The sequence below is a fragment of the Centruroides sculpturatus genome, unplaced genomic scaffold (genome assembly GCF_000671375.1).
Source record: "Centruroides sculpturatus isolate CEXI.00-Female unplaced genomic scaffold, Cexi_2.0 scaffold800, whole genome shotgun sequence".
In the NCBI taxonomy this organism is placed as follows: Eukaryota; Metazoa; Arthropoda; class Arachnida; order Scorpiones; family Buthidae; genus Centruroides; species Centruroides sculpturatus.
In genome coordinates this window covers 354,127-368,234 of record NW_019385047.1, presented here as the reverse complement: position 1 = coordinate 368,234, position 14,108 = coordinate 354,127, and the positions used below count along the sequence as shown (strand labels likewise).

Below are 14,108 nucleotides of genomic sequence, written 5' to 3'. Positions count from 1 at the left end.
ATAAATTACAATATAATCATTAATTCGTTTACTGTAAGATCAATATAATCTCTTCCATCCATCATAGGAACCGTGATAGCTAGTTAATACGTTTAGGATTTTTGTAACAAGTATAAAAGAAATAATCGATTTTAAATTCAGAATTTTATATATATATATATATATATATACACACACACACACTATGTGTATATTGTCCTAAGGTTACGTAATTGTACACCCCTATTCTGTAGTTGAAAAGAGATCATTTTGAAAGATACTGAATCATATTTTTCGTCATTGCTTCCAACGTAACAACAGTAACTACTGACCTTCCTAGACGATTATATTTAGTGCATTATTGATCAGATGATTCTCTTAGGGAAAATTCAACAAGGCGAGTATATAGACTTCAATTTAGAAAGATGAGGGAGATTAGTTATTGTACAAAATGCACGGTCTTTTATATATATATAAATCTATCAATTTATCGATTTTAAGGTATGGCTAGAGGAATTTTTTGTGTTTACTTTATTATATATATATATTTTTTTTAGATAATTTAATAATTTTTATAATTCTATATCCTTATTTTAGCCATGCAAACTACTCGGATAAGTAAAGATACAGCTACGAACTCACAGAGTTAATAGGTTAAAGTGAACGAATTATGAATGTTTTTTAAGATTAAGTTCGTTTATTATTATTTTAAATTGAGTTAATTTGAAAAAAAAAATAGCGAATAAGCTTAAAATATCTAAAATTTAGGTCGGAATTTTTCTGTATAAATTTTTAAAATCGTCAACGAAGCTAGAACCGTGCGATGTGGTGGAGTAAAATATTCGGTCTATGAAATTTACAAGAGGAAAAAAAAGACTTATAATTCGAATTTATAATAAAAATATGTATTTAAATAATCCTGAATAATGAATGATTATTTTAACATCCTATTTTGTACTAGAAACGAAAGATCAAACCTTGAACTTTGGAAGAAGGTAAGTAAAATGCCAAGTCGATGTGAACAGATAAGATTTACCAATGGAATTTTTATCTACACAGCTATAAAAATATTTATATATTAACATATTACTAATATATATATACTGTATATATTTTTAATATATGAAATAATTCTATACATTTTTATAAAAATTAAGCCAGTTTACTACGCGTATTAACAGACACGGGGTGGCTCAAAAATCGGTTAACCATTGTAAAAACTAAATTTCTGTCTTATTCAAATACTTAAGCGAGACATAAATAGCTAGAGTAGACCTCCCCCCAAAAAAAACACGAAGTTAACTGACTTTTGGGCAATCCTGTAAAAAAATATGTGTATATATATATATATATATTAATAGTTAAATTCGATGTCTCTCTCTTCACACGTCTTCTCCCCGCCAGTTTATAAATTTTAAAATACAAATAAATAAAATTAATTATTAAATTTGATAATAAAAAAATCTATTTTAATAATTCGTAAATGTTTCTAAATTAATTTTATTTATTCTTCTTCTTCTTTTTTTTTAATATATAAAGAAGCATTAATGAATAATGTGACTAACAAAGCTAAAGTATAATTTTGCAATCAACTGACTTTTGGGCCACCTTATGATCAAACCCATACGATGGCCCAAAAGTCAGTTGATCGCAGATTTCTACATAGTTTATGTACAGTGCGAGCGTAGATATTTTACGTGCACATGCAGGGTGGCCTAAAAGTCAGTTAACCGCGCGTTGTCTTCCGTGTTTCGCGCGTATTTGTGAACGTGGATCTTAAAATAGACTTAGAGCGACCGTATTTTTATGTAATTAGTAGAAAAGTTATTTTTAAAACTATTAAATAAGATATAAATTTAGATTTTTACAACGGTTAACTGACTTTTGGGCCACCTTGTATACTCATATGATTTGTGTGGATATATTCTACACATAATAGTTGGCTTAAATAAGCTTAAATAAGAAAAAAAAAAAAACGAGGGGAAGGTCAAAATTAATAAACAGATTAAATAGGATTTAAACTTTTCCCTGTATAATCATAATTAACGTTATATGCTGTATAATTAACTTCTATAGTAAAATTTGGAGTTTATTTTTTTTTATTAAAATTCGCTCCCCTGCTAGCAATTCACTGCTCATTAATTGAATAAAGAGTTCAAATTGGATGGGAGTTGCCCAATTGCTGATAGTCTATAATTATGGGTAGGAGAAGTTAGCGGCAATTACATGCAAATATATGTCATTTGTGCTTCCGCTTTACAGTATAGAATTACAGTTATCAATTTTTAATGCTTTCTATCCGTACATCAACACACTTTTCCCTTATTTTTATTATTTATTTAAACATATAATGACTAATTATCCATAAAAATGCTTACAAGAGAGCACATACCGTGTACATTAGTAGTAAACGTGGTAAAAGATTAATAAAAATTGTCACATGCATTCCAATATGTTACACCTCTCTGAGGCTTTAAGTACTTGGGACTGATTCTCTAGTGTTACGGTATGGGAAAGATGACCTGCTAAATGATATCTCCATACATAAAGAACGTGAGTGGCAGAGATGCCTCAATGAGATAGAACCACACAAGTATAAATTGTGAGTGCATCATGCATACAAAACACATGAATGGAACAACATATGCCCCATTAGGAGAGTTAATTTAAAGTTCTGCAATGTTCTAGTTCAATGAAAAATAATCATTTAGTTTGATGAAGCATGCAGTAATAGGATAAGTTGCCCAAAGTAATGTTATGTACAGTACAATGCAGTCAATAACATTAAGCACAACTAACAGAAGAAGAAAACAGTATCATCGGGCTAAGGAAAGCATTATGGTAGTTTCGCCAAATTTCCTGCCTTCTGGGATGTTCTGATCTGAGTGTGATGAAGTGCTGAAGAAATGCAAACGTCATGGCGCAGGCCGAACGTACACGGCAGCCAGGCTATGTACTGTACAGTACGTCCTAGATAGGTCACCATGAAAGATAAATTCTGATCACAAACAGCTGCAACAGCGTCTTTCTCCACTATTCAGAGCAGTGTCGTAATTAGATAGGTGCAACGGGTGCACAGACCTAGAGGGGGGTGAACTCTGAAATGAAGTATCAAAAATTATCAATATTATATTATATATATTATCAATAATATATATTATATATATATATATTACACGAAAAGCTACTATCGGCACTGATCCACAGACAGGTAGAAACCTTGCTACAGAACATGTCCCCTTCCGTAACATTGGCTGGTGACTACAAATTTATATGGCATTCTGCCATTGGCATCCCAACATTGTCGGCTTCCTTTGCAGTGGTGCCGTGACAGCGAAGCATGAAGTGCTACGAAATGGCAGAGTATCGGCTTTAGCAATGAATCCCAATTCCGCTCGGACGACCACCATGTTAATGTGGAGGAACGCTTCAATCCCGCCTTTATTGAATGACAACTGCCCCCACTGCTGACTTGCACTGGTCTGGATTGCTATCTCGTATGATAGTCAGTCCCTGTAGCAGTGGTGCGAGAGATAATTAATTCCTCGCACCACTTGATGGCACAGCGGAAATCCAGCAACCTCTTTGCTGCCTTCCACCGAAGGGCTGCAAACAACCATTTTCAGCCGCTCATAATGCTTGGCCGCACTCAACTAGAATTTCTTAAGAATTTCTCCGTCACGTTTTCAAACTTCTTTGGCTTAATTTGTCTCCAGATTTGTTGTCCGTCGAGCATTTGTGGAACAAATGGAATGCCGGCTTTCGGCCACCTTCATGTGTAGTAGCAGAAGCAACATCTGTGGAAAAATCTATCATGGAATACCATACGTTATCTGTATACCTCTATGCCCAATCTTATTGCCGTATACTGTATATCCAAGCGAGAAGAGGTCCTACAAAGTATTATACATTTCTTTAAATTATACACCATTGTTGAACAGGAAATTGCCCGTTTGCTAGAATATCGTAATCACTCATTATCATAGTCACTGCATTTACACTAATAAAGTTTCATTCGATTCCAACGCTGCCTTCTTGGTGCGTAACTTTTTATTGTTAATGAATGTATATTGTCTATTAGAAAGTGAGGAGGAATCTATTCCATTGTAAAAATATATTGCGCATTTAGTGGACAGTTACTAGAATCGTAGGATTGGGAGAATTCTTTTGTTCATTATAAAATATATTGCTAAACAGTAAAGTCATAGAAACGAAACCACATACTCTAGAGCAGTCACGAGCAAACCCCGGCCTTTGTAACATGATTTCATTTTCCTGTTTTCTGTCTCGTGTCATTATGCAACCCTAATTAAGCGACACTCATGATGAAAAATATTCAAAACTTAACGTGACCAATGAAAAGACAATAAACTATATATTACTAATTTGCTACGTCGGTTTAAAGCATGCAACTTCGTAAGGAAAAAAAATCCAGAAACGAGTTGCTTAACTTTCCCGGCGACATTTGGTGTCGTCATCTGTTATCAATTTTTAAAACTTTATATATTTTTAACTATTATAAAATGGCAGAAAGCTTGATTTTGTGAGTTGGAATGGGTTTTATAAAAAAATTACAAATGCTAATGAGTAAAATCGTCATTAAGTCCGACCCTACTGGAGATACACACGACCCCTATTATCTTCCCACCTCCTCGACCTTTATCCAACGAAATATAATAGCATCAACCCCTCCTAATAAACAAACCTCCCTGCCAAATTTCAGAAATTTTTGACAAAAAGCATGGGAGTTATCAAGCTTCAAAGAGGGTGAACAAAATCGTGTCCCCATACACTAACATCCATACAAGCAGAAAAAACCCGAATTTTTTTTTATTTTTTGCATTTCTCGACGTTTCAAGGTGTCCTAAGTCCAAAAATGTAAAAATCTGGGAGGTCATTTTTTGACCGATTACCATACTTTTCCTCTGTTATATATAACAGAACCGGAAAAATATATGCGGCTCTCCAGAAGCCTACGATATTTTCTTGCGGTCCTCAACAAGGAAAGATTGCTCTTCATTGCTATAGAGTCTAGACACCAGGATCGCCCATAAATTATGTAACGCTATTTTTTATACTTTTTTACTACTATCCCAACCTCAATAATGCTCCGTAATACCGCCACACACACCCACTCCAAAATTACGTAATGCATATACTTGACCGACCCCTTAATTGTACTAAAAATAACACAAGACACTGGATACCTAACGTTACATTATTTTATTAATTACATGTGTAATGTACTGTATAAAGCAATACTATAGTTCAGAAACAAAAATGAATCATTACGTTACTCAAGGTTTGAGATCCTAGCATTACATCAGTAGCGTGTTAACCTAAGGCAAAATGGACAATTACAGGGGCCCATCATCACTTTAACGGCATGGCAATGTTATTGAGAATAATTTTTGGGGGTTCGTTTATCTATACAGCTTTGATCAAATTGCATAAAGCCCCACTCAGATTGGCCTTGTTAGCACCCGTGAGCGCTTCACATTTTACATCATCTTCAAGATATTTAGTATAAATTTTTCTATTGTACTTCTTGTGTATTAAGCCAAAATGCCAAATTTTATTTTCTAAAACACATCATGCAATTTCTTAATATTGTTTTTTGAATATACTGGGGCCTACTTGTGCTCTCAGTACTGGCAGGAGACTCCTTGACATCTAAAAGGTCTTGACTTGGGTAGAGACATTTAAACTACAATTGTGAATCTGTGCCCATGAAGCTACTCCTTAGGTGAAAGGTATACCATGAGACAGGTTATAGAAGGGTTTTATTTTTGTTCTAACCATTTTCTATGGATTATCCACACAGAAACTGAATAAGGTTTCATTTTTTTTTTACTAAAAGTCAATAAACAAGTATTTAAAACAATTATTATTATAAAAAAATAATAAAAGTATTTAACTGTGTAAATGATTAAAATAGATTTAGAATAAATATTATATGCAAAATGCATAAGAAATAAAGCACTAATTAAGATAAAACCATGATCAATAATGAATGAATATGATAATGTAACACTTTAACTCATTTTAATATTTAACTAATATTTATTTCCTTTCTTATAAATATTAAAAACACTTTTGATAAATGAATCAAACTGAGAAATCATCCCAAACATGTAATTTTATTAAATAAAAATATACTTACTTCAAAATTCTATTTAGAAATATACTAAATAAGGTAACAATTTATAACTTTCATGAATTTTTAAAGCTTTTTTAAATAAATAAAATGGTTTAAAAATAAGATAAAAAGTCACTTAATTAAATTCATTCATAAAAAAGCATACAAATAGAGTTCTTTTGCATTTTTTTTTTCTGGAATTAACTTGCATAACATTAATCAATGCAATTGTTTATCATTATTTAGGGGATAGAATTAATAGATTTGTAAATGTTTACAGTCAATTAAGTAAATTTATTTAAAATTAAATTTGATAATTATTAAAGAATTTATAAAATAAAGTTCTATCTAAAATGTGTAGATTTATATTTGGTTTAATAATGCAGTTGTCTTAATAGGCTAATGACAAGTTATTTTCACATTTCTTTTTTTCAAATATTTAATGTTGTGTCAAAGATACCACATTGATTATTTGTATTTTTTTTTAATATACAAAATAGGAAATCAATATATTTACATATGGTATATATTTTTATATATTTAGGTATATAATTTTTGAAGTATTGAACCGCTTCGACAAGTGGCTTATCAAGTGCTGTGACACACCTGTTCAAAACGTCTATAATAGGATCTCTAGACTAAAGTTGCCAGCACTCCCAGAATATTCCTGGAATTTGACAAAAGTTTTTAAATTCTCAGACTCCTAAATTGCAGCCTATTCTTCCCATATTAACTCAGCTTGATGATCAATTTTTGGGTTATTTATTAAAATAGATTAAAGAATAGGTGACAACATTTTGATATTGCCGAGAATAAACACAAAAGCTCCTGAAATATTTTATTTCTGGGATGAAAAACTCCAAAATCAACTCTGAGAGTTGTCAACTTTATCTAGAACAGTGTTTTTCATATTGGTTCTCAAGACATCCCAGGATTTTGGTAAGCTGCTGGAATGTTGCAATATTTGCTGATCACTTTCATATAATTTTTACATTATTATAATTTGAAGGCCTTTCTGAATCCAGGCTCAAATGGTTCTGCTGGCATTCAATCTTTCTAGGCCTGTTTATAACAACAAAAACTGAACCATTAATATTTTATTTGAGCGAAAAAGAAAAGTTTAGATGATTAAATATCATAAAATAACAAATTTTTCATAAATTCATTAATTGTTTATCCAAATCTAAGAAAGGGAAATTATCTTTATACCTATCTTCAAAACATTTTATAATCATAATATATCAAATTTTACATTCTCAGTATTCAATATTTAAAAAATATTCAGGTTTATTCGTAAGTAATTTAATTTTGTATTCTTTTAAAAATGATATTATCTAATTCAGACTGCTTTTCTTGGAGAAATAACTTTTTAAAAGTATCTTGTAAGTAAATGTCCATAGAATGAGTGTGGAGAAGCAAAATATTTTAATGGACTATATAAAAAAAATGCAATGACAGCTATTACATAGATGTGTTTGAGGTGATTTAAGACAAACGGACTTTCTATATTAATACATCTGCTATATATTCAGTTCTTAAGTTACGTATAATATTTATTTCTATGGCATTTTATAGTCACGTTATCAACATGCAAAAAAACCCATTGTTTTTATTCATTACAGTATTTGTAAGTTGTCGAGAACAAAATTATTTTAAGTCTAGAAAACCAATCCTGTACAAATGTATGCAAACTTTAAATACATGAACATTGAAGACAAGTTATTTAATTCACTAAATAAGTAAGACAATCAATGTCATTTATGATTCAACCAGAAACATGTTTCAAAATCAGTGAAAATGGGATCTAAAACTGAACTTGTTACTTTTTATTACAAAATTTATATAATTATTTATTTATAAATTGGTGATATTAAATTGTCATGTTAATAAAATTTTTCTATTCAGAGATTGATTCTTCAATAAAACATTAAAAACAAGCAAAACTATGACAAATCAAACAAGCCAAATTCATGCTCCAACAGTTTCAGAACATGACTTTTAAATAGTGTGGGCTTATCATATGCTGGAAATTAATTATATATTGTAATGTTTAACTGCTGTAAAACAAGATGGTGCATGTGCAAATACTTTTTTTTGGCTTGAGAAAAATGCTATTTTACTTTTATAGATGTTTCCTTGGATAAGGTCAAAAATAAAACATGTATGTGAATATTAATTGTAAAAGTAATTCAATGGTTAAAATTATTTTGCCGTAGTTGCTTTGCAAGTTTACTTATGAAAAATAATGCCTGGGTGCAAATACTTTTTGCTCACTGTAGTTTACGGTACATTTGATAAATCTCTTTTCTGGGCTTCCATAATGTGCAATAGCAAGAATGAATCTATGTTACTACATAAAGGGTAATGATAAATTCATAGAAATCTGAAGCACATATTTTTATAAATGCTCCAGAGATCATTTTGGGCAACTCTCAAGCAAGATTTGCGAAATGACTTCTTTAGTACGGAATCTTTAAAACAGCATGCTTTGTGATAACTATCTTTTTCGCCTTAATTGTTGATATTACAATCTTCCTCTTACGCATTGCTTCCACACACTTTCTGAATGCCATGGCCAATAAGTAAATATTATATTGGGTTGAACAGAAAGTTTTTGCATATTTTTGAAAGCTGTAGTTATTTATATCAGATGTATGATTAAATTATAGAGTTGTGGAATTTAACACATTATTGCTAATGTGAGATTGTGTTCTTTGCTTAGAAGCTTATTTTAAACTTTCTACTTCACACTTAGTTGGAATAAGCTCAAGGTGTAATGTCTTAGGATAAAAAGCATATTAAGAATATGCTTTACAAGTTTTGGAAACAATATAATGTCTTACAAACAGTAAAATAAATTTGTATTGTGTATAAAGAATATGCTACTAAACTTCAAACACATCTAATCTGATTTAAGAAATTCCATTTGAGAAATTTTGAACTAAAGGTTACAAAACATATGGGATGGCCAAAAGCTGGGAAAGAAAAATTGCGGGAATAAATTGTCAAAAATCGACAAACAACACAAAAAATATACGCATATATATAACCGAACACACCAAAACTAAAGCAAAAAGTACTGAAAACATACAACCGTAATGTGAGAATGAGAGCAAGAGATGACTTGGGCATTCAACAGATTGCATTTTTTCACTGCATGTGCAGTTCAAACTCCAAAGTAAATTTTTATTGAATTTAGCATTCAAAGTATGAGGTACCACTGTATTTCTTTCTTAATCCTAACAACAAGTAGTATAAACCAATGGCTAGAGGGAAAGACAATGAAGCATCACTCTAGACTTGCATTCAGATTGGTCCCCAGAAATTTTCATGAATGGTGTGATCCAATGCACAAGGCCCAGCCTCAACATCCCGCTGACACATTATGGATTGATCAAACCAATGATAGGCATGAGAATGGCAAAAAGAAAGCATTATAATAAAGGTTATAAAAGTTAATAAGGATCATTAATAAATTCTTCATGATATTTTATATGAATAATAAAATCAATTTATTTTTTCCTTAAAATTCTCTTTCAGTTACATTATTTTTAATTTTGAAAATTATGTTATATAATTTTAAATCAATTACAATTTTCATCAATTGTAAAACAAATATAATCTATCATGTAATTATTTAACGATCAATTTGTAATTTTCTATATAATAAATCTTAGAATTATTACTATTATTATTTCACCATAAAGGACATTTAATTCTATGATTCGAGAATTACAATAATGCTTAACAATATCTTTGTTAAGAGAAACTGTATTGATTAAAAGATAATATAGAGCATTAAAATATACATTAAGAAATACTACAGTTACACACAGTACAAAATATGATTGTACTTGAGAAATACAATATTTGATGCTGATTGAATCACGACATTTAACACAAAATGTTTCAATTGACCAACTTTCTAGAAACAATATGGAAGTTAATTAAGATTTCCTCTTGTTGCGTCCTCTGGTGGCTCGACCCCGACGAGTCGTGACTCCAACGGTTTCTTTTTCTGCGGCTTCGGTTTCAGTTTCTTCCTTTTCAGTAACTTTACTTGTATCCTCGGATTTTTCTTCAATTTCTAATATTTTTTCTTCTGTTTCCATTGACAATTCCTCTTCAATTTCTTTACTCTCTATATTAAAATACAATAAATCATTAAATAACTATTATTTTGAAAGTAAAAACTAAATTTCTCATATTATGAATATGGAGGTAATAATTCAAATAATTAATGATATTATATTGAAATAAACTTATAAACATTAAGAGTTTTTGAGCTTATCCTCATAGATTTAATTAAAGTAAAAGCTCCATATTCACAGGAGTTATGTTCTGCAAAATTTCTGTAGATATAGAAAGGAAACATATATGATTATAAAATAAAAATATGTTTTTATTCAAAGAAACTTTGCTACTGCATTTGTAATCTAATCTCTCTCCGTATCTTATGATAAATTTATTTATGACAAAAACACAAGCAATCATATATCTTCTGCATTTTCACCCTACAAATGATCTAGCATTTTAACTCTTTTCAAGGGTCATTATCATCATTGGTCTTTTTGATATTGTATCACTAGTCCAATGTAATGTGAACAACAGAAATTACAGAATAATACATTTAAGATAAAATATCTAGAAATCATTTAACTATTTATATAAATAAAAATAATTCATTTTTGTTCATCATTTTTATTTAATCCCTCAGTAAATAAACAAACTTTAGCTTTGTGAATATGACAAATGGCTGCAAACACCAAACCATAAATGTGTGAAATGCAGATATATTTCAGAACACAATGACATTCATTTATTTCTCATTCTTTAGAAGGAATATCGTGAGGAATTCTCCTAATAAAAAAAATACAAACATAATTGCAATGACTCTACATTGAAAGATGAGAATCTTACATCAAAAATTAAGATATAAAATGTAAACACATGTAAGCAGTCTCTGAAATAGCTCTCAGCAAGAAAGTTTCAAAAATTAGTCTCCAAAACTTACTTAAATATGTGACTAATTATAAAAAATATATACATCAGATACGTATAGAAAATAGAAAAAAAATTATATAATCACAGTTGATCAACTGCAAAGCATTTCCACCCATAACCCAAGATAAGAATGGCACACTGAGATAATACACAATACAGGCTTTACATTATATAAACAAGGTGTCTACTTAATCTCTAAAAATAATTTTTAGGAATTCCAAATTTTCCTATGATTAAAAATGGTTTATTTTCAACGTTCTCATTAATTAATTAGAAGTGTTTTTAGATTTACAAGGTTATATATATTAAAAACTTAAAAAAATGGGTTCTAATGACATTTATTAAGAAAAAATTTAGGTAAAATTTTTTAAAAATTTGGAAATGTATTTCCACTTAAAAAAATAAATGATACTAGAAAGAATTTAGAATAAAATATTAATGTTAAGGATGAGAAAATATTTCAAACATTACAATTATATTAATAAATTATTTTTTTTTAAATTAATATTGGAGTGAGCCAAAAGCTGAGAGTTTGCATCAAATTGTTGTACACATATTGTTGCAACCACTTATGCAAGGACAGATCCACAGGGGGCTTACATCCTCCCAACTAACACACAAAAAATTTAAAATTTATTTGTTCAAACTTCAAAACATCATTTTTAAAAACATTTATGATTTTATTTATGGTTTATTAGACCATTCACAATACAATTTTTATACACATTAATAATTATAAGTACCTTTTATTATTCAAATATTTAAAATTTTTGATTTAGTCCCCTCTCTTTAGTATCTTCTGGATCTGCCATTGCCTTTATGGTTGAGACAATCAGTCCATTTATATGATTTACATTTCTGAATAGCATGTTACTCTGGCATATGAATTTGCAGTGCTAGGAGAAAAATGAGAGCTACCACAATACCAAATCCATCCAGAATTGATCAACAAGCTGTGATCCAGTTTCTTGTGAGTGAAAGGTTGTGGAGCAGCCATAGATAGATATGACTATACATGGCAGAGCCTTTTGTCATTTCAAAATGTTGTAAGATAGAATTCAATGTTCAGGAAAGATTGCAAAGACATTATCAAGCAAGAACTTCAGGCAACCCAAATACAGTACTAATGACTGGCATGCTGAAGGAAATCCATTGAAGGAAATACATGTGCAAGTTTCTGATGCCTGGAGTACCCATATATTATCATCTGGTCCTTTGAACAAGGCACTTCACATTTGATGATGATCTGAAGAACTTCATTGAAAAATGGTTTTGAAAAACTTTCATATGACAGTATCCATGAACTAATAAAGTGGGACAGTTACCTAAAATGCTAGTGGTAATAACTTTAATTATATTAATGTTTCCCTGAAAATATTGGTAAATTCTCATGACTTTTGGCTCATGCAATATGATTTTGATGCTATTTCAAATACTTCATCAACATTCTCCAGCTAAAAGTCTCTGTAGGATAAAAGAGCAAGATTGCTTTACACAAAATTAAGATTTGTGTATCACTCTGCTTTAAGTGGATCATACAATTCTCAGCATAACACTGATTTTGATTGAACTATGATTGATTCTTTGAATCTGATTTCAAAAACTAAACTGGTGGGAAGATCACCACTATAATCCTGATAAGTAAGTATTACTTGTTGATGTAAGACAAATGGACCATTAATCCTTTTTACTTAAATTGAGATGAAAATAATGAACAAAATATTGTTTTTACGTGTTACTATATGTATATATTAGGCTCAAAGAACAAAAACGCTCATTAAGCGAAAAAATATCCACATGTTGTGACTAACTCAAAAAGACCACAAAGCGAAATTCGCGTCGTGGTAATTAAGAAGTCATAACGTGTCCTGAATGTTTGCTGATGCAATGACTCAGTGAATCCGTAAGTATTAAATTAAAAGAGAGAAATTTTTATTGTAGACTATCTCGTGATGAAAAAGATGACAAATTACATACTTTTGACTATGTAGTGCCATCTTTTCTTTTAAATTGAAAAAAACTGTTTGGTAAATCGACAGTATTTTTTCCATTTTACTAACTTTCCTTCAATTGCTATTTCTACACCATGATCAGACTTTTTTTTTCCCCTGCAGCAGCAAATAAAGTGACTGTGTGATAACTAAATATTGAACATTAAATGAGAAATCTTTTAAAGAAAAATATTGATGACCGGATGGCCGAAGTGATGAAAGCGTGATTCTATTGCTCTGAAGGACCTGGATCAAAACTGGGTGACCAAATTCTTGGGGAATTTGCTCACCCAGTTTCGATCCAGGTCCTTCAGAGCAATAGAATCAGTCCCATATAAGATCCTACTAGCAAATGAATGGATTAAACTATTGAACATTGGTAGGTGGTCAGGCGCAAATCCCTGACAAACAGGAGGCTGAGTTAAAACATAAAATGCAACTCAAAATGTCACGGTAATAGTTCTTGTAAAAATAAATAACTCTGCAACATTCTCAATTTTCATAAAAAAGACTGATTTATTAATAAAAGTTCCTGACAAAGTAATTATTTTTAGTAAATTAGTTTTTTGAAAATGCTGACATATCAAGCACTGCAAAAGATTTTCACAAATGATTAAATGTTGTTAAAAAGTAACCACGTTACATTTCTGTATGTGGTGAATAATTTTGTTACCTACTTATATAAGATGATTGAAGATAAATAAATCATAATGAAAAAGAAAATTTTATTTTCTTATCAACACCTTGTTATTAGTTAACATCCAGAATTTGTGGTGGCTTTTAGTCATAATAAATCCACCGCACAATGGTTTTTAACTTTAGTAGCTGACTTTTTTATGTCATTGTGTAGAATACATCAAGCACCTACAAGTACATGTAGTTTGACCTTTAGCACTTTTAAGCAAAAAAAAAAAAAAAAACCAAATGTGTATTTTTTTCCATACATTTTATTTCTTTGAAATTTTTTTCAAGTATGAAAATTAAATTTATAGGAA

At 30.2% G+C, this 14,108-nt stretch overlaps 1 protein-coding gene across 1 annotated transcript in view; it reads right to left on the bottom strand.

The window, feature by feature from the left end:
- Positions 1-10,065: 10,065 nt before the first annotated feature.
- The window catches only part of LOC111633882 (DNA ligase 1-like), an 88,623-nt gene continuing 84,580 nt past the window's right edge, over positions 10,066-14,108 (bottom strand). Inside the window, exon 15 of the mRNA XM_023378524.1 lies at positions 10,066-10,259. Within this exon, the coding sequence (XP_023234292.1) occupies positions 10,066-10,259 (194 nt within the window). The remainder of the gene's footprint in view (positions 10,260-14,108) is intronic.